This window comes from Primulina tabacum, chromosome 16 (genome assembly GCF_025594145.1).
Source record: "Primulina tabacum isolate GXHZ01 chromosome 16, ASM2559414v2, whole genome shotgun sequence".
In the NCBI taxonomy this organism is placed as follows: Eukaryota; Viridiplantae; Streptophyta; class Magnoliopsida; order Lamiales; family Gesneriaceae; genus Primulina; species Primulina tabacum.
In genome coordinates this window covers 32286893-32308391 of record NC_134565.1, presented here as the reverse complement: position 1 = coordinate 32308391, position 21499 = coordinate 32286893, and the positions used below count along the sequence as shown (strand labels likewise).

At 35.0% G+C, this 21499-nt stretch overlaps 3 protein-coding genes and 1 long non-coding RNA gene across 4 annotated transcripts; 2 read left to right on the top strand and 2 right to left on the bottom strand.

Moving 5' to 3' along the window:
- Positions 1 to 1106, bottom strand: LOC142528506 (uncharacterized). Its single transcript, XM_075633555.1, has 3 exons — positions 689 to 1106; positions 369 to 607; positions 1 to 276 (listed from the first exon to the last, which is right to left on the bottom strand). The coding sequence occupies exons 1-3, from the start codon at positions 1104 to 1106 to the stop codon at positions 1 to 3; spliced, it is 933 nt and encodes a 310-aa protein (XP_075489670.1).
- Positions 1107 to 9374: 8268 nt separating this feature from the next.
- Positions 9375 to 17650, top strand: LOC142529249 (subtilisin-like protease SBT2.5). The gene is made up of 11 exons (XM_075634722.1): positions 9375 to 9936; positions 10442 to 10674; positions 12360 to 12504; positions 12969 to 13363; positions 13573 to 13668; positions 13779 to 13851; positions 14146 to 14431; positions 14868 to 15193; positions 15561 to 15828; positions 16444 to 16725; positions 16886 to 17650. The coding sequence occupies exons 2-11, from the start codon at positions 10478 to 10480 to the stop codon at positions 17290 to 17292; spliced, it is 2475 nt and encodes an 824-aa protein (XP_075490837.1). The 5' UTR covers positions 9375 to 9936; positions 10442 to 10477; the 3' UTR covers positions 17293 to 17650.
- Positions 10060 to 10366, bottom strand: LOC142529252 (uncharacterized). Its single transcript, XR_012815866.1, has 2 exons — positions 10252 to 10366; positions 10060 to 10166 (listed from the first exon to the last, which is right to left on the bottom strand). It is a non-coding gene; the product is annotated as an uncharacterized LOC142529252 (long non-coding RNA).
- A 1657-nt stretch (positions 17651 to 19307) lies between the features above and the next one.
- Positions 19308 to 21446, top strand: LOC142528955 (uncharacterized). The gene is made up of 6 exons (XM_075634260.1): positions 19308 to 19645; positions 20198 to 20317; positions 20414 to 20492; positions 20647 to 20733; positions 20857 to 20919; positions 21191 to 21446. The coding sequence occupies exons 1-6, from the start codon at positions 19590 to 19592 to the stop codon at positions 21266 to 21268; spliced, it is 483 nt and encodes a 160-aa protein (XP_075490375.1). The 5' UTR covers positions 19308 to 19589; the 3' UTR covers positions 21269 to 21446.
- The last annotated feature ends 53 nt before the right edge of the window (positions 21447 to 21499 follow it).

The window sequence follows — 21499 nt, the reverse complement described above, 5'->3', positions numbered from 1 at the left end:
CTAAGAATCAAACACATATGGATAAGATGCTCTAATCTTCTCTTCTGTTTCCCATGTTGATTCTTCTACACCATGCCTCGACCACTGAACACGTATAAGTGGTATAACTTTATTGCGTAAAACATTATCTTTATGATCCAAGATACAAACAGGATACTCAGTATACGACAGAGAAGTGTCGAGTTCAACCTCATCAGGCTGAATCACATGAGACGGATCGGGCTCATACTTATGCAACATAGAAACATGGAAAATATCGTGGATGCCAGACAATGTCTGGGACAAATCCAAACGATAAGCGCAAGTACCAATACGCTCAACAATCTCGTAGGGGCCAACGAAACGAGGTGATAACTTACCTCTCATACCAAACGAACAACACCTCTAAACAGAGAGATTCTCAGAAACACAAAATCTCCAACTTGAAATTCTAGAGGTCGACGACGTCTGTTAGCATAACTAGCTTGCCGATCTTGGGCAGCTTTCATTCTATGACGAATCAACTGGACTTTATCATGCATTTCCTGAACAATGTCAGGTCCAGTCAACTGCTTCTCACCAAATTCATTCCAACAAAGAGGTGATCGACACCGTCTGCCATACAAAGCTTCAAAAGGATCCATACCAATAGTCACCTAGAAACTGTTGTTATATGAAAATTCTACCAGTGGTAAAGCTTCCTGCCAACTGTCTTTAAAATCCATGACCGCTGCTCGAAGCAGATCCTCGATTGTCTGGATTGTGCATTCTGTCTGACCATCTGTCTGAGGATGGTACACAGTACTCATCGCAAGTCGTGTACCCATTTCTTTTTGGAAACTAGTCCAAAATTTTGATGTGAAATGAGGGTCACGATCTGAGACTATTGCTACTGGAACTCCATGATGTCTCACAACATTTTCAATATCCAGACGAGCCATTTTCTTGTACGAATACGTCCTCTCATACGGAATAAAGTGTGCCGATTTAGAGAATCTGTCGACAATCACCCAAATGGCATCGAAATGACGAGAAGTACGTAGCAAATGCGTGACAAAATCCATAGCCACGTGCTCCCAGTTCCACCGAGTAACCTCAAGACTATGCAGTAATCCTCCAGGTCTCATTCATTCTGCTTTGACTTGCTGACAGATCAGAAAACGAGACACAAACTCAGCCACATCCTTTTTCATATTCTTCCACCAAAACTGAGGCCGTAGAATATGATACATTTTCCTTCCTCCTGGGTGGATACTATATCGAGTACAATGAGCTTCTTTAAGGAATTCAGGAATATCTGGGACAACCAATCTACCATTCAACCGAAGAGAATCATCTGAGTGAATTGAGAAACCAGATTGGTGTCCTTGAGATACTAACTCATAAGATTTCAGAACTCGATCATCAGTTTTCTGAGCTGACTTTACAATCTGAATCAACTCTGGCTCAATGGAAATTTGAGACACACAAACATCATTACCTTGGATTTGAAAATCCAACTCAGAGGTGCAAATATCCTCTCGTAACTTAGAAACATGAATCGAGGATAAATTAACATCAAAAACCTTACGACTCAAAGCATCGGCAATGACATTCACTTTTTCCGGATGATACTGGATCTCACAATCATAATCTTTCAAAAGATCCATCCAACGTCTTTGTCTCATATTCAGATTTGACTGAGAGAACAGATACTTCAAGCTTTTGTGATCAGAATAGATTACAAATTGCTCTCCAAACAAATAATGCCTCCAAATCTTGAGAGCAAAAACAATAGCAGCCAATTCCAAGTCATGAACAGGATACTTAGACTCATGCGGTTTCAACTGACGAGAACCATAGACCACAACTCTGCCATGCTGCATCGATACACAACCTAATCCTCGATTTGATGCATCGGTACAAACAACGAATCCTCCAAAACCACTTGGGATGGTAAGAACTGGTGCAGAAGTCAATGTCTTCTTCAACTCGACAAAACTTGACTCACATTCATCAGACCAAATGAATCTTTGATTTTTCTGAGTCAGTTGAGTGATAGGTTTAGCAATCTTTGAGATTTTCGATAAATCTCCGGTAATAACCAGCTAAACCCATGAAACTACGAATTTCTGGCACATTGGTCGGTCGTGCCCAGTTCAGAACTGCTTCCACTTTACTTGGATCGACAGAAATACCATGTTGAGATATGACATGGCCAAGAAACACAACTCTATCTAACCAAAACTCACACTTGGATAGCTTGGCGTACAACTGCTTCTTTTGAAGAATTCGAAGAACTATCCTCAAGTGTTTGGCATGCTCTTCCTCGGACTTGGAATAAACAAGAATATCATCGATGAATGCAATCACAAAACGATTGAGATATTTACGAAATACTCAATTCATCAAGTCCATAAACACAGCAAGAGCATTGGTCAAACCAAAAGGCATAACCAAAAATTCAAAGTGTTCATATCTCGTGCGAAAAGCTGTTTTCGGCACATCTTCTTGTCTAACTCGCACTTGATGGTACCCAGAACGGAGACCAATCTTAGAATACACCGAAGTACCTTGCAACTGATCAAATAAGTCATCAATCCTAGGGAGTGGATATTTATTCTTGACAGTAAACTTATTCAGTTGCCGATAATCAATACACATCCGCATCGTACCATCTTTCTTCTTAACAAATAGAATCGGTGCACCCCACGGTGAAGAACTCGGACGAATATAACCTTTACTCAACAAATCCTGTCATTGTTCTTTCAGTTCTTTCAGCTCAACAGAAGCTAAATGATATGGGGCTCAAGATATGGGTTCGGTTCCTGGCATTAATTCGATACTGAACTCAACTTCTCGTTCTGGTGCAAAACTAGGAATCTCTTCTGGAAACACATCAGGAAACTCACAGACTACAATAATATCAGAAATCTGTCGCTCATGTTGCGATAGATCCACAGCATAAACCAGAAAACCTTCATGACCAGAATCTAACAATCGATTCATCTCAATGGCAGAAACTAGAGGAATCTCATCAACAGGAATTTCTCCACCTCCCTCCATTCTATACGATAAAACACCAAAACAATTAGAATGGAAGTAAACAAAACATATAACCACATAAGTATGTTGTCAAGTAGCATACACAGGCGCAACAACCATTTTAGTGCTAAGACTCAAGTGTCCTAGACTCTAGTTCGAGCGTATCCCAGTTTACGCTCTGATACCAAGATGTGAGGTCCATTTATTCTAATGACAAATAATGATCAAACAATAATGGTTTGATTTAAAACTGCAGCGGAAAAAAAATTTAAAATAATTTAAAACGGACCTCAAGGCCTAGAAAAATTTCGACATAATCTCCCCGTAAATAGGACATCCCGAAAAACTCAAGCAGCAATTTATATCAAAATATACTCCAACTAGAGTCATTAAAACAAAATCGAAGTTAAACAACCTATAGCCGCACTGGCCAGGACTAAACAGAAATTAAAACTTACCAAGTACTCACCAGATCATAAACATCACAGAGTCGACTCAGAACATCACAAAACAACCAAATACTACTACAGATACACGGGGCATCTCCCCGGAAAATAAAATACAATACAAGACTGAAACAAACTCAAGACATACATATAGACTAACTGGGAGACTCCACTGAACAGAACCAAGCAATCCAACCTCAATCCCGAGCTCCACTGCCGGAACCTCGGCCTGATGCTGTAAAATGACTCGGGAGATCTACCATGGTGCCCAAAAGCAACCACATCAGCCCCCCCAGTAAAACAACTGAGGTTAGGATTCTGGTATGAAACAGTCCAACAATAACATAAATCATGCATAATCATATAATGAAATGTAATATGCAATGCATGAAAGGCTCAACGAATAACCGGGATAACAGGAGCCAACAAACGATACGATAACAACTGGAATAATGCTCGAGCAACAACATAGGGGAGCTACATCGTCATGCAGCTAAACCGCCCTGCCAAGTATGCGAGGTATACCAAGCTGTGCTGAATAACACCCCTGACTCGACCTCCATACAGCTGATACACTATAATAGGATGGGACAACAGAATGAACTAGATGACACAATCCCAGCGCTCACCTCAAAAGGCTGCACTAACCACGGGATTGTTCAATCACATCTACGGTCTCATGTGTATAGGCCTATAAGCTACACAATGATCCCGAGATAAACAACAGTGCCAGGTAACAACGGATATCAACAATGAGCTAACAAGAACGATAGGCTCAACATGAATGTCATAACTGTATGCCCGATGCTAAATGCCAATAATATGTCATAATAATAAACATAGATCACAACGAAGGCATTTAACAATTTATAACAGTCAACAAGTCATAAACATGATCCATGTAACACAGAATGACAATTAAACATAATTTATGTTTTACCGTCGTATGTATCGAGCTGTAACATACTTATACCGACTGATAACGACAACAAGTTTAACTATGATCTCCTCGGCCTAACAATAAGATAATATAACAAGTCGAGTAAATTTCCAATACAATAACAATATTTCCAAATTTCAGCTTGTACATATGCTAAGTTTTAAGATCAAAACTTAACCAAAATATATTTATCATACATGGTTGGAATCCTAACTCAAAAACCCATATTTCATCAGAAGATGTCGACAAGAAATTCAATCATCTTGACACAGATAAACACCCACAACCAGAAATCTAGAAAAACGAATTCTGTTACAGTTTCAGATTCGGCACCTATGACCATAAAATTCATATCTAATTCATTTTTGACCCAAATCAATATCTGCCAAATGAAAATGAAAGACAACTTAAATATATAAGTTTTTCTAGAAGAAACAAATTCCAGAATCTGAGTAGATTAATGCCAGAATTAACAAGAACACGCTGCTACTCACACATTTCGCGGACAGAACTCTAATACTGCGCAGTTTCAGTAAAACAAGCATAACTCTCTCAATTCTTAATGAAAATTAACGATTCAAGTCTCATTTCGAAGAAAAGACATAGCTCTACAACTTTTATTTTAGCCCAAAATCCAGAATCCGAATGCACGAAGGTCATAATTCCGAATTACAGTAGGTATTCTATACAGCTCAATTGCAGAATTCGGTTTCGACATATTTTGGTAGAAAAATCATATCAAATCCGTTTCTTATCCAAATTCAATGATTCCAGTGGCTATAGAAAGCTAACAAACAGAACTACAAGTTATATTTGAACCACAAGTCGAGATTCTTAACGGACAATACACAAAACTTCGAATTTCAGAAGCACAAGAACCGAACTCACCAAAATACTGCACAGAAACAGGGTCACGAAATGGAGCTTCGATCTGCTCGCCTCCTTGCTCAAAATTCGCGTTTTATGGCTCAAAACGAAGGTACTAATGTAAGGAAGACAACCCCTCAAACCGATCGAGATTTCGACGCCGAGGGTTATGCCAAGCTGTACTTATTCTTCCGCAGGTGCTCCAAGGGTTGCGAAAATTTGGATTTCTTTTTTCTTTTTTCCTTTTCTTCTTTCTCTCACTTCTTTTCTCTTTTCAATGAGATATGTGTGTATGTATATGTATATGTATATTTATATATTGTGTATTTGGTTACTCAAATAGTAACTCAAGCCCATTTATCCCGGTCTGTATTTATTTTGCTCTCGTGTGTTATTTAAACTCTATATGTATTTTATATCGTTAAATTTTCCGATATTCTAAAATACATATTTTTAACACACTTCTTGAATTTATTTGGCATAAATAATTATTTTAATTTAAAACTCAATAATTATTCTAATTATGTCAAATTACCGAATAATTAATTACAGGGCCTTACAGAGGATCTCGGTTATAATGGAACCATTGTCACAAATTTCAAACGCTTATTGGAAAGTCAATCTCAGTTACAGTTGGATCACGTTATGCGTACGGCTAATACTGTGGCACACTCTTTAGCTTATTTTGTTGTTTCCTCCTCTTCACCTTTTGTGTGAAAATTTGGGGAGTTCCCTAGTTGTCTAGTTAAGCTCGTAATCACATACCTCGTTTCGTCATGAATAATATTACAAGTTTTCTGTCAAAAAAAAAAAAAAATTCACGAGGCTGCCCTCTAATTATTGTGGCATGGGTCTTCAAATTTTTTTTTGGTATATTATCACACATGACTCAATTTTTTGAGATTAAATTTTGATTTATCCTAACTCGTGTTTTTTTTTTATTTTTATGATATAGATATTATTTTTCATGATATGTACATATCAACTTAATCTGTATCGTACTCATAATAATGTCTTGTGAGATCAATTTATGACTTTATGACATGCATGTGCCAACAATTTTATTTACAATTATAAAAAATAAATTTCTATTATATTTCATGATATAAGCATCCATCGATAGAATTCTTAAAAAAAAAAACTATTGATGTTCTGATCATTATCTTAAATAATATAAAAACTCATTTGATATTGTTTTACGAAATAAATTTAAAAAACGAATTTCTGACATGACTTGTTATATGAAAATTATTTCATTTTATGTTCAAAATATTATTCATTACTGTAAAAATATTATTTTTTGTTAATTATGTTATATGCTCGTATTAGGGAAGAATATAGTTTTTATATGTCAAATAATATATGTTTATTTGAGTGAAGAATATTGTAACCGCCTCACGTGATTTATTTACACAAACATGTGTTTGAAATGATATAGGGGATGTGCATTCGAACTTTTTAAATTTTATTTCTAGTTGTGCCTCTTTTGTAAACTTATATATATTGAAATAAATAAATACTAGTAGGTAAAATTGGGGTGTTGCCCTCGTTATATAAATTTGAAATGGAACAACTATAATATACTTCTGAATGTTTTTTTAATAATTTCCCATATGCGAAGATGTCATCCATTTTCAGTAATTTTGTTTATATGAAATTGTTACATAGATTGATCACAGTCCGTAAAGTATTAAATATTGAAATATCATTTATTTGAGGAGAGTGGGTGGTTACGTATATTAAGCAGAGAATGTGTTTTCCAAAATATTTAATAACTATGAAGCCTCTTATCACGTAGCATACACTGTTAAAATTTATTTTCAGGCATTAATTAAGATTTAAAAAATTAAATAGACGATTTTGGTTTTTTATAATAATAGTGCTGATAAATTTATGATAATATATTTTTTTCTTGAAAACAAATGTTAAACAAATAAAGATAAATTTGAAATTTTATAAAAAGAGGGATCCCATCACCAAATTTTGTTAATATATGTCTCAAATTTGAGGGGTTTTTTTTTTTAAATAATATATTTTTAAAACTTATTTATTAAAATATAACAGATTCTAAAACATTATGAAAATATGATAATCCGGAGTTTGAAGTTACGGATTCACTGTCCCGGTCAGACTGACACGGATTCTAAGAATCCGATTTTATTTTTTTATATTCATTTGAATACGTGACACAATTTCATGCCTATAAATTGCACCGAGTATTTGGCGAATTCATCCCATCCTTCAGCTCAACTTTTCGGTTTCGGCATTCTTCTTGAGCAGTTTTTTGTCTTCGGTCCGTGTCTTTTTTTTGATTTGATAGTTTTCTGTCGCATAACAGAATTCTTAATTTGATTTGATCGTGTGCTTAACGGAATTGCGTCGATCGTGTGCTTAACGGAATTGCGTCGATCGTGTGCTTGTCTCTTTCCCTTATGAATTGTGTCGATCGTGTGCTTAACGGAATTCTTAATTTGATTTGATAGTTTTCTGTCGCATAACAGAATTTGAGGGAATTGCGCCGAGTCTCAGTAATTCGAAATTTGATTTTTGAGAATTGTGTTGAGTATCAGAATTTGGGAGAATTGCGCCGAGTCTAATTCGAATCTCTGTTTTTCTTTCTATATTGAATTGTTTTTTGTATATTATTTCTGATAATGTTTGTAACATGAATAACTACAAATATTTTGATTATACTAATACTCCAAATATTAATCTCAATATAAACGATTAGTTAAATAATTAATATCATAATATATTTATATTCTACGTTGAAATAAAAATTTATTTAAACATGGATGCAAAAATTAGTACACAATTAATACTATTATTATCTAAATCTAATTACTATAAATAAATATATTTAAATTATTGTCATTAGTATAAATAATGTAATTGTTTAAATTTACCGTAACTTAACAATGAAATGTTTAAAAAATGTTAAAAAAATTGTAAATTCTTTTCTAGCTATAAATAATTGTTTTCATATTTTAAGAGCAACATGAAATCTTAATTTGTTTAATTCCAACAATGTTAAAAAAGTTACCGCAACTTCTAAATTCCAAAATAGTTAAGATTCCCAAACAATAATAAATTCTTTGATTCAATGGTATGAAATATTGTTTGAGAAATAACGTTATTTTATTATTGTTTAGGCAAGAACATTTCTTAAATTTTTTTAAATTTTGGGAATTAACGACGGTTTTTGGTTAAACCATCGCAAATAGCAACGGTTAAAAAAAGTTACCTGCAACTTCTAAATCCCAAAACAATTAAGATTCCCAAACAATAATAAATTTTTTGATTCAATAGTATGAAATATTGTTTGGGAAATAAAGTTATTTTATTATTGTTTACGAAAGAACATTTCTTAAATTTTTTTTAAATTTTGGGAATTAGCGACGGTTTTTGGTTAAATCGTCGCAAACTGCGACGGTTTAATAAACTGTCGCGGATAGCGACGGTTTTGGTACCAAAACCGTCGCCGATTTCCCTTTTTTAAAAAAAAATTAAAATCGGATTCTCAGAATCCGTGTCAGTCTGTCCCGGATTCTGACCGGGATAGTGAATCTGGAACTTCAAACTCCGCATTGTCATATTTTCATAATGTTTTAGAATCTGTTATATTTTAATAAATAAGTTTTAAAAATATATTATTTTTTAAAAAAAACCCCAAATTTGAGTGTGTGTGCGTAAATATATATTTATATATATTTATTTATTTATTGATAGCTAAAACTTGATACTTTAGGCCACATAACTCCATAAACTAAAAATATTTGAACATGGTACATGTATCCAAGTTATTTTGTGTCAATGATGATGTATTAGTTGATCATATATTTTTATTTTAAGTAATATTCGACGCGACTTATACAAATAATTATCAAATTTATGATAGTTTGGATCTAACTCAATTTCAAAAGCTAGCTCAAGGAGATGATTGTCCAAATTCATATATACAACTTTCAGATATTTTATTCAACTGACGTGGACAACTAACATACATAAACTTTTGAAACTATAATGATGTTTTTTTAGGCTTGAACTCAGCGTACCAAGAGGTTGTTTATGAATATAATTTTCTAAAACTAAAAACCTCTCAAACTGATTTCGAATTTCGATACAGTGAACATCGGTTGTATTCCACGAGATGGAAGATTAATGGGGAGCTTTCTAAAGAAAAAAAAAAGGGAGTGAAAAACATGAGGGAAAAAACCCATTATTTTACTGTAAAGAAGAGAGAGGAGGGGTCCAGAAATCTTCCATGGTGGACACTGGACTGGTGGAAATAGTAATGGAATCATCAAAACTCATCTCCTCTCTGTTGTACCATCTTTGGCGCGTCCATATTAAATAATTTTCATTCATTCAAAACCTAACCACCACCATTACAACCACTGTTCACACCCTTTTGGCTTTTTTCACATTTCACAGTTTCCACACGGTCCACCGTTCAGTTCAATAATTGGAATTCTTATTTTAGATCAACGTTTTGCTTTGAATTGTGTGAGTATTAAATGTGGGCAGTTGCTAATGCACTTCATTTCTTGATGCTTCCTTGCTTATTCTGTGAAAAAACACATAATTTACTACTGTGGGCGCTGCTCGGTGAAAAAGTGGAGTCACACTGTATTTATGTAATCAGCATTTTGGGTGGGGATGCTTTTCTTGGATCAAAATGTGAGAAAAGATCTTGGCTTTCTCTATCTTTTTTCTTTGATGGTATTTCGTCTAATCCTCTTGTAATAGCTTGAATTGTTTTGCTGATTCTTTGCTTGCGACTTGTCTTTCCTTACATTAAAAAAAAAAAATTATGATTAGCCATGTTTCAGGTTAACGTTCGACTTTAAGTAAATGTGAGTAAGAGAGAGAGGAAAACAAGAAAGAGGAGAGAATAAATATAGATTGATCTTCAAGGTAACTTGTTGGCTCTCCCTTTAGTTATCTGGTCGGTAAGTTCTCACTTCAATCCTTACCATTTGCCTGATATTTCACTGTTTTAGTTGGTATATATGAAGAAAGCTGCTAGTTACTTCGATTTATGCGAATTATATACATGGGTTAGCTGTTACTTGTTAGTTTTCCAGATCAATTCATATTGTTGTGGTTATTATTAAGTGGTTATAAACTTGTTAGCCCTTTACTTTTGGACGCAAGATTCATTTAATTTGTTGTACATGAACAGATTTGGCTTATCCAAGGTTGGATACTTTGAAAGATAATGTATAAAACGAGGAATATGGAGTTGAATGATTATTTTACTGTCCTCATATTATTGGGTTTTATGATTTTCGGGAAGGCGGAGGTTTACATTGTGACTCTTGAAGGAGAGCCCGTGGTAAGTTATAGAGGTGGTGTTGATGGATTTGAAGCCACAGCAGTGGATTCTGACTCTGATGACAAAATAGATGTCACCAGGTAGTCTTAATAATTTGTTTATTGATTAAATATTTGAATAATTATGTCGAACCTCATAGAAACAGCAGCTATTTGCTTATCTTCCTGTGGACCATATTGAGCTCATTTAGTTGGTTGTTTTGAAGATTTTCTTGTAGCATTTGATAAGTGTTTGCTTGGCTTAAAGTTTCTTTATTACCTAGGATCATCTGGTTGACTTTGATTAGTTTATTGGTAACTTTTCTCATCATCCTCAAGTTTGGTTGATAAGAAACGAGTATTCTGCATTATATTATGCAAAATCAACTTTATGTTGCTGGTACTCTTTTTTGTCCCCTGCTTAGAATGCTTAACTGTATTTCAACTGATGTTAAATAATAACTATTTTGTTGTCCACAAAATAAATATGAACTGCGGCATGAGAATGAAATGATGAAAATAGAGCTTGTGCAAGTTCTGTCAGGGCTAAATCAAGTTTACCGATTCGAACATTGATAAGGATGCTCGATCATTCCCTGTTTGGGACTTGGACTAATGAATTGTTTGAGTTTTTTTCAATTATTTTTTGGTGATATCAGTGTTCTAAATTCGGCACAGGCAACAAGGACGCCTAGTCGTCGACTAATCGGCCAATGTGCCCTAGGCGTTGCGGACAATTAGGGGTTTAGGTTTTTTTGGCTTTTTTAAAAAAAGTTTTTTGGGTTTTGAATTTAATTAAAAGTTTAATTAAAATAATGAAAGGTAATTTTTTTATTGGCTTTAAACTAAAGTCCAACAAGGAATGTGATTTGTTGGCTTATCCTAACACACTAAACTTCATCTTCGTCTGCGATATAAAATGAAAGAACTTCACGGGGATGATTTTGTATTTGAAGAAGAAGAAGATCACAATGATAATATTTAGTTTGTGTCTGACGACGAACAAGTTGTTGAAAATTACGGAGAAGAAGTGGAGTAAATTTGTAATATTCTATTAGTGTATTAGTTGTGTAATTTTGAACACATTTTTAAATTTGATATTATTGTGTTGGAGTCATAGTATGTGATTTATTATGTTGATACTGTTGAATTCGCCTAACGGAGCTTAGTCCCCTCTTAGGTGGCCTAGGCGCTGGTCCGACTATTGTCTAGCGAATTTGAGAACATTGGATGAGAGTCATGAGATATGTTCTATTTTGAAGCCCGTAATGTATAACAATAACAAATTTCTTGGTTTGTGAGTGGTGAACTAGTCAACTAGATAATAAGTTGATTCCATCCTTGGAGGATTTTGAACCAAGAATCTGGTAGATCCTATTCTGTATGGGCCAGCAGTTTGATTTCTAAGCCACTCAGATAATCTTTCATCAGTCGTATATCTAAAAATAATTAAAGAACCACATTTTGAACTCTTTGAGGTCTTCTTTTCTGCAATGCTCTTGAAGCTCCTTTAAACTTGAATTCTTTCCTCAGTCAGGAAATGAACCTGTTAAAACTCGGGGTCATGTAATATGCAAATATTTGGTTTGTATTTTTAGTGGCATGTGTATTTCCAATTGCAGTCCCCATGAACAAAAACGTGAGATGCATGGTTCTGGGGATTTGCACAGTGTCATGAACTTTTGATTTGTTTAGGCCATGCTACACTGTTGTGTTTCTTTAAATCAGGTCCATTGAAATTCTGATAACTGAATTCAAATTTTTTCCATTTCTTGGTTCACTTTCAGTGAATTGGTCATATCCTATGCCAACCATCTAGAAAAGCGACATGATATGCTTCTTGACATGCTGTTCGACCGAGGCGCCTATAAGAAACTCTACAGCTACAGTCATCTCATCAATGGATTTGCCGTTCATGTTTCACCGGAACAGGTGAGATTCCTTGCACCTATATTAACTTTCCTCCATTTCTTTGACATGATCAATGCTCATTACCTATGTAGCATAGATACTATTAAATTTTTTTTTCCTGAATTATCGGACACGAATACGACGAATACGACATGGATACGGATCCGTGTCGTTGACTTTTTGTATGGACACGACTAGAATACGCCATAGACATGGCGGGGATAAGTTTCGACAAATTTTTTTTCTTCTTAATTCACTCGTCTGAAGTTGTACATTGTATATATTTACATATATATACACAATGTATATTTATATATTTTTAATAATTGCAGTATTCTAGGCGTATCATGTCTTATATTTCAAAATTTTCCGTATCACCAAATACGATAAATCCGTATCGTATTCGATATGATACCCGTATTCGTATCCATGCAACATAGCTTACGGATTTACTTGTGTTCCTAATACCACTAACGTATTAGTAGGCAGAAATACTCAGACGAGCACGTGGTGTAAAGTCTGTGGAAAGAGATTGGAAAGTCAAGAAACTTACTACCCACACTCCTCAATTTTTGGGACTTCCAACAGGAGTGTGGCCTACCGGAGGTGGCTTTGACAGAGCTGGAGAGGATATTGTTATTGGCTTCGTTGATTCGGGAATTTATCCTCATCATCCAAGCTTTGCAGCTCACAAAACGGACCCTTATGGCCCGGTCATAAAGTATACAGGTAAATGCGAAGTTGACCCAGAGACCAAGCAGGACTTTTGTAATGGGAAGATTGTTGGAGCTCAACATTTTGCTGAAGCTGCTAAAGCGGCTGGTGCATTTAATTCCGACATTGATTATGATTCTCCCCTTGATGGTGATGGACATGGAAGGTTTGGCTTTGACTTTTATTTTAGTTTCATATTTTATTCAGCTTCTCAAGCTGTAAATACTAGGTAATAGCAAAAACCTTAACGCATCCTTATGAACTTTTTCCTTTTCCCGCTTTTTTTCCTGGTTTGTCTTAATTTGGTTCAAAATTTTATCTTTATTTATTTATTATGCTTCGTGAAACTTAATCCATCAATATCTTTTTATCCAGTCATACGGCGGCAATTGCAGCTGGAAATAATGGAATTCCAGTGAGGATGCATGGGTATGAATTTGGAAGAGCAAGTGGAATGGCACCTCGTGCTAGGTAAGGTTATGTTGGTATCTTACGTCTCTTTGGGCCATAAGCGTTTTATGGATCATTTTATCAATTAAAATATCATTTCATCAAGAGTTGATAAGTTGGTCTTCACGTAGGATTGCTGTGTACAAGGCACTCTACAGAATATTCGGCGGATTCATTGCAGATGTAGTAGCTGCCATTGATCAGGTAGTCTAAATTGCGAAGTCTTGGTTAGTAAATTGTTATGAAGATGATGAGACTACTATACTTAGCTGTTTCCAGCTAAATTGATCTCGTTTCTTGCACATATACTAACGTGGTTGTGGTCAGTATGGTACTCCTGCATTTGCAAATAGATTATAGGAAACAGTGAACACACATTTCTACACCAATTTATCGGATATTTGTTATACTAATTTCCTGAAAACGAATTAGAGGAAAATATTATTTTGTGTACTATAGAGGGTACTCTATGGTCTCACGCAATGCACATTTTGGCAGGCTGTCCATGATGGTGTGGATATCTTGAATCTCTCGGTGGGTCCTAACAGTCCTCCAGCTGCTACGAAGGCCGCATTCTTAAACCCTTTTGATGCCACCTTACTTTCGGCTGTAAAAGCTGGAGTTTTTGTTGCACAAGCAGCTGGAAATGGAGGTCCTTTTCCCAAAACCTTATTGTCTTACAGTCCTTGGATAGCATCTGTAGCTGCTGCAGTTGATGATCGAAGATACAAGAACCATCTCGCCTTGGGAAATGGGAAAATTTTAGCTGGAATTGGTTTGTCACGTAAGTATGCCCGAACTGAATATGAAATGCTATATTTGCACGCTACAAATTAAAGAATATATGTTGGAACCAGCTGTGATATATTTAAGCTTATTATGTCTGTTATATTATTTATTATTGTGTAACATTTTCTATAATATTTATTTCCATGTATTTACACCGGGTGATGATCGCAGTCTAAACTAAAAGCTATTATAAACGTTTCAGCCATTTGGGGATTGTGTCACACATGTAGACCTTTATGGCCGAACAACGAAACTGTGTTATTTGGGTGTAGTCTCTTCTCTATATTTCCACTACTTTAAAATTCAAAATGGAATAATTAATTCAGCTTTCCCTTTGCAGTATTATATCTTACCTTGTCATTTCTCATATCTGACAAGTCGAAAGTATGGCCTTGAAAATTTTTCAATTTCAATTTGTTTACTTAATGCAGCTGCTACGCATGCAAATCAAACATTTACCCTGGTGGCAGCTAATGACGTAATTCTGGATTCCTCTGTCCCCAAGTATAGTGCTTCGGACTGCCAGAGGCCTGAAGTTCTGAATAAAAATTTGGTCCAAGGGAACATTCTTCTATGTGGCTATTCTTTTAATTTTGTTGTTGGAACATCTTCGATCAAGAAAGCCTGGGAGGCTGCCAAGAGTCTTGGTGCTGTTGGCTTTGTCCTAGCGGTAGAGAATTCTTATCCTGGGACAAAATATGATTCAGTTCCCGTTGGCATTCCCGGGATCTTGATAACAGATATCATCAAGTCGACGGTAACTATTTTATTTCTTATCTTCATCATTATTCATATTATCTGTCCCTTAGTAGAGCAGCAGTTAGGAAAGAACAGGCACTCTTGGTGGCTAGCATTTTTGAATTATATCAGGTTATTTTATATTTTATGCTTTTGTACCATGAATTGATATTGCTGGAAAAAAGTGTTCGTTGGCATTTTTATATTAATTTTTGCCATGGTGCTGAGGAATGAAGTTTGAGTGGATATATTATTAATAGTGCTGGGCTGTGGTTGTTTTTGACTCATTTGATACTCAGAGTTCACCTACTTTACATAAAATAAAATTATTTGGGTTCTCATTTGTAATCATCATTCGTGGATGTCTGGATGATCACATCTTTTAGGAACTTATAGACTACTACAACGTCTCTACACAAAGAGATTGGACTGGTCGAGTTACGAGCTTTAAGGCAGTAGGAAGTATCTGGGATGGGCTGGAGCCTATACTCCACATGTCTGCACCACAAGTAGCATTGTTCTCCGCTCGAGGACCTAATATCAAAGATTACAACTTGCAAGAGGCGGATCTACTAAAACCAGATATTTTGGCTCCTGGCTTTCTAATTTGGGCTGCATGGGCGCCTAATGGAACAGATGAGCCAAACTATATTGGTACGTTGTTACTCTCTACCATTTTATGAATCTTTTCCATGTGGTTTAGAAATCAAATTATTTTATTAGCAGATTTTATCATTAGAGCTACGGATAAGAAGCAATTGACTTGCAAAAGAACGTTACAAAATTAAGTTTACTAATGTTGTTTTAACAATTATGTGGAAATAGTTCTATACATTTGAATTTTTTAAAGAAATAGCATTCTTTTCTTCTTCTTTTTTTTTTTTAAAAAAAAGAAGGTTGAATAAGATCTTTTGGCTTTTGGCTTTTTGAAACACTTGTTAAAATATAAAATTCCAACCAAAACATCATTTTTTAACAAAAGTATTTATTTTAATAAAAAAATACACATTTTTAGAAAAACTTATCAGAGAAATCTTTCATATGATTGATTTCTTAAGCAATATTTTCTTCCATATTGATTCCAATAAATTTTACCCAAGGAAGAGGTATGAATTTATTGATAGGAGTTTTAGCCATGTGGACATTTTCTGGCAGATGCAGCCACAAGGTCAAACCAAGTTCTATTTGTGTTGTGAACTCTTTTATTCTCTCTCTCTTGTTTAAAACTCGGCAAGATTAAAGAAGTAAAAAAAAAGTTGTTTGCTACAGGTGAAGGCTTTGCGATGATATCCGGAACGAGTATGGCTACTCCTCATATAGCAGGAATAGCTGCTCTAGTGAAACAAAAGAACCCTCACTGGAGTCCTGCCGCTATCAAATCGGCTTTGATGACTACATCATCAACCCTTGACAGAGCAGAGAGACCACTTCAAGCCCAACAATATTCAGAAACCGGGATGCTCTCTCTGGTTCCTGCAACACCTTTCGATTATGGAAGTGGGCATGTCAATCCCAGAGCTGCTCTAGATCCAGGACTTATTTTCGATGCTGGTAAGTACTATACTTCTGCTTCTGTCATTGTTTAGTAACAATAAAATCATACCTAAGAAGTCAAAATTATTTTTGCCCCTTTAGTGCGAAACTGATGGAACTGAAACTAAGAAAAATGTCATCCTATCTTGATCTTCATATTTCTTGTCACAAATTTTAGGATATGAAGACTACATAGGATTCTTGTGCACAACAGCTGGAATCGATTCTCGTGAGATCAGAAACTACACATATACACCCTGCAATTACACTCTTGGTCATCCATCAAATTTCAACACACCCTCGATAACAATTTCACACCTCGTGGGAACTCAAACAGTCACACGCACCGTGACAAACGTGGCTGAAGAAGAGACATATGTGATCACAGCAAGAATGGCACCTGCTGTGGCAATTGAAATCAGCCCTCCTGCTATGACTTTAACCCCTGGCGCATCTGGAAAATTCTCAGTTACTCTTACAGTTCGATCCGTTACCGGACTCTACAGCTTTGGCGAGGTTTGGCTGAAAGGGAGTCGAGGACACAAGGTCAGAATCCCTGTAGTAGCCATGGGTTACGATCGATAAGCTGATGTGGTAGCTATATGTTTTGATGATATTCTTTGGTTCCATACTTCCATGTGGAACTGATGCATCGATAAGCTGATGCTGTAGCTATGTGTTTTGATGATATTCTTTGGTTCCATACTTCCATGTGGAACTGATGCATATGTTTGATGTATTTTCTCTAAAAAAAACGTACATTTTTATAAAATAATAAAGATAAGTAGCATTGAGGGGAGACTTGGAGTTTCTTCTGATGCTTATAAGTTCTCTTAGCTTTTATATATGGTGGAATGTATGACAGTTTAGCCTTGTTTTGGTTGGTTTTACTGCTAATGTAATAAAATTTATTATAGTAGTGGAATCATATTAGTTTTGTGTATCTGCATTTGCAAATTGCAATTTGAGTGCCCTACAGAGATCAAATGAGCATTGCCCGGGTGCCTAATTTCTTATATACATATTAGTAATTATGTTAATTAGTCGTTCAAATTATTAAATCGATTAAATATTTTTTTTAAAAAAAATATTCTGATTATTCAAATATTATAAACACTCTTATCATATACCTTTCTCGACAAATGTGCATAAAAAAGGGATTTCTGAAAGCGACAGCATTTTGGAATAATTCTTTAAATTGCCCAGCTCCCGAAAGGGCTTGTTTTTTAAATCGGCCATCGCCGGAAAGGTAACAGCCGGCTGGAATTCTGATCGCTGCTCAATTTAATTCTCCATGTAACTTAAAAAACACTATACTTTTTTGTTTGACAGCAAGGTGAAGGTTTTCTATAAAACTGCATAGTCTCAATGAATGGTTCTCTCTTCCCGTGAAATCATTCTAAAATGCGCGCTTTTGAGAAATGGTTTTACATATCTTTTTTAGATCAGTTTTATCATTTTCATTTTTTTATGGCCCACATAACCAATCAGATTAAGCAACGTAACGTCAGCAGCTTGTCACACGAGAACTTCCCAAGGAGTCACTCATTTCAGTATTAGTCTCACTCATGCATATTTAACCCAACATTTCTCACTCAAGAAGTATATAAATATGCTTATTGAGAAACTTGAACTCGTGATCTCGATCTGAAACCAATTGTTAAGATCAAACGTTTAATATTAGACAAAAAACTATAGTTGTTAGCCAAAACTCGATTTTATTTCTTTATACTCGTGGCATTGACGTCACTTTTTTCCAGCCATTTTGTCAATCAGATCAAGCGACTCAACGTCAGCAATTTGACGCACGAGAACTTCTCAATAAGTGAACTATCTCAGCACCACTCTCATTCATACACACTTAACCAAACAGATATGGTTCATATCCTACAAGCTCTCATGGTTTGAAGTCTTGGAAAAAGTGGTTTCCGGTCTATCTACCCAATACAATAACTTTCACTTCCTGGCCTAAGCTACCCTTCTTGGTAAACAGGTAGGTCTATGTTGTAAATAATGTAAAAAATCTATTGGGATATAGAAAACATTTGATCATCATAAGTCGTGCAAAGTGAGCGAATTCATTCTTGATTTCGACCTGACATTTTTTATCCTTAAAAAATAGGATATATCTAAGTCATGTATATCCATTTTTTGGAGAAGTCAATGGATTAAAAACATTTTTTTAAGAACAGTTTTTTTAAAATTATAGTGTTTGGTACAAGAACAGTTTTTAAAAAGTACTTGAAAGTTGTTTTTTGAAGTTGGAATTTTAATTTTTGGGCCTTGATTGTTAATCTAAAAATAAAAGCAAAAATGTTATCAATATTTATCCAAACGTCAAAATCGTGTTTTTTAAATAAAAACAAATAAAAAAACTGATTTATTTAAGTTTTTTAAAAAATTCCCATGTTTTTAAAATTGAAGGACCCAAAGTTGCTAAACGATTTAAAATCTAGCAAACATTAATTTGGTCTGAAATCCAATTTTCACATTTTCGTTGTAATAAAATTCATTTAATTTATTTTCCCTAAAAAAATAATAATTTAATTTTGTTTACACGCAAGCCCATCTTTTATTTAAGCTGCCCATCTAGCCCAAACGTGCGTGCTGGCTTCATTGTCTTCTTCCTCCTCCCGTACACAACCCTAAAAGCTAAATCATCTCCTTCCCTACTTTCTACGGGAAATCGTCTCTCTCAATGGCGCTTGTACCAGTAGATGCTAGTGGTTGAAAATTTCGAGTACAATTGGATCAATTCTCATTTTTTCAAATTCTTGATGGTCTTATCTTGACTTCACAGCGATGCATTTGAGATCCTGAGACTGGTGCAGGTTCGACTATTTTTTAAGAAAAAATTGGAGTCTTATCCGAAGATCTGCAGAATGGAAGAGACATCGTTGTTTCACAAGATGATGCTTAGTCTTCGTTCATCCTGCAAGTACGCGATTTGCTGGGTTTTTTTTAATCCTATAAAACACATTCCTAAACACACTTCAAGTATATCTAAAATCTAGTTCATCTGGGAGATTTTTTCTGGTGTTTTTATGAGGAAAATTTTGGCATCTTACGAGAATAGTTGTTCTTATTGCAATGTACAGATATCGCATGCTGGTGAATTCTTGTGTACCATGTTTTTTTTTTTTATAGAAACCAATTTTGTTTTAACTCACCCAATTTCTCTGTGTATTTATCTTCTTAGTCCTTGCTTATTCTGGATCCATTCATGGTCAGTACACAGTACGATTTTTTAAGATTCTTATTATTGTCTTTTCTACTTTTGGAACTAGCTAGTTACATCAATATTTATTAATTTATATTTCTGGGGCAACAAACTCCTCCGAACAAGTATCACCTGAGATCATTTCATGAGGCTGCACAGCTTGTATCACTCATTTTACAATGAGATGCAACTGATATGTTGGTTCTTAAATTATGCCATGTATATGCATTCTTTTGTTATCTCATTCTATGTGAATCATTATAATTGTAGGTACTACACTGGCTTTCCGAAGGATCTTGGACCATCAAGAGTCATCCACTTTACTTCGGAACGCGACTTCGTGCGACTTCTTCATCATGGTCATCCCATGGTGGTTGCATTTACGATCAAGTAGTTCGCAAACGTTTATCGGCATAATTTTTTCACTTTGTTCTACCTGTACATTATGTATTGTTTTACAAAACATTTAAGTTTTTACTGCTGCAGGTGTAACCTCACGAAACGTCTTGACAAAGTACTGGAAGAAGCCGCAGCTGAGTTCTATCCGCACGTCAAATTTATGCGTGTATGTGTTACCTCTTGAATATATCACAGATTAGTACCTGTACTAAAAAGTAGTTCTTATTATGCGTGTATGTTACCTCTTTCACTCCTTGTATAGCAGAAATTAGTTCACTGTTAATATCCTGAATTTTGGTTCTTGTTCTGGTTTTTTAAAGGTTGAGTGCCCGAAATATCCTGGGTTTTGCTTAACACGAGAGAAGACTGAGTATCCCTTCATAGAGATCTTTCACAGCCCAGAACAGGTAAATTTATCTTTTCACTATACATTTTCTCTTTCACAGCCCAGAACAGGTAATTTTATCTTTTTCAGAATACATTTAACTGTCTAATTATAAGCCTAATGAGTGAGAGGGATTGCTGTGCAGGCAGCTAATCAAGGAAAGGTTGTTGACCCAAATACAACAAAATACTCTGTCAAAGTTTTGCCTGTAAGCCATCTGGGTTCTGAACTTATCATGCATATGATTAGATTGTGATAGCTAGGGATTTAGGCATGTTATAGACCACATCCAAACAGGATTAAACAAGTTTTAGGTTACAATATAATTGAACCGTCCAATACAAAATCGTCTCAATAGTATAACCATTATCGTTGTCAGTAACATGCCTAATTTTGGCCCGTCTTTTTTTCTATTTTTGGGAAATATTTTGTGTATCTTTATTTATCTGATGATAATTTTTCTTCGGTTACTTTGGCAGTTCAATAATGATCTCAGTTCTTACGGATTCAGAGAATTTTTCAAGAGCCATGGGATTCAATCATCTGATCCCAAGTGAGAAATTATGTATAAAGTGTTGGTGTAGTCTTTTTCAGAACCAAGTTTTTTGAAATTTTGCTATGTAAAATTTCAGTTTGGATGGAGAAAAAAAATTGTTGAAATTATAGATGTAAATTCAATTGTACGTCCAAGTTGGAAAATATTGAAATGATTACGTTCAGTTTTAGGAGTTTTAATAGTGGTTTAGATGTGAATTTAAAACTGTATTAAATAGATCATAAAAATATTG

Coding starts and splice junctions, on each gene's coding strand:
- LOC142528506 (XM_075633555.1), bottom strand. CDS start 1,106: ATGAGACCTGGAGGATTACTGCATAGTCTTGAGGTTACTCGGTGGAAC. Junction 608..688: donor GGTCATGGATTTTAAAGACA/GTTGGCAGGAAG, acceptor ATCCTTTTGAAG/CTTTGTATGGCAGACGGTGT. Junction 277..368: donor TTAGAGGTGTTGTTCGTTTG/GTATGAGAGGTA, acceptor GATTTGTCCCAG/ACATTGTCTGGCATCCACGA.
- LOC142528955 (XM_075634260.1), top strand. CDS start 19,590: ATGGAAGAGACATCGTTGTTTCACAAGATGATGCTTAGTCTTCGTTCA. Junction 19,646..20,197: donor AGTCTTCGTTCATCCTGCAA/GTACGCGATTTG, acceptor TTATAATTGTAG/GTACTACACTGGCTTTCCGA. Junction 20,318..20,413: donor GTGGTTGCATTTACGATCAA/GTAGTTCGCAAA, acceptor TTACTGCTGCAG/GTGTAACCTCACGAAACGTC.
- LOC142529249 (XM_075634722.1), top strand. CDS start 10,478: ATGTATAAAACGAGGAATATGGAGTTGAATGATTATTTTACTGTCCTC. Junction 14,432..14,867: donor AGCTGGAATTGGTTTGTCAC/GTAAGTATGCCC, acceptor TACTTAATGCAG/CTGCTACGCATGCAAATCAA. Junction 16,726..16,885: donor AGGACTTATTTTCGATGCTG/GTAAGTACTATA, acceptor CACAAATTTTAG/GATATGAAGACTACATAGGA.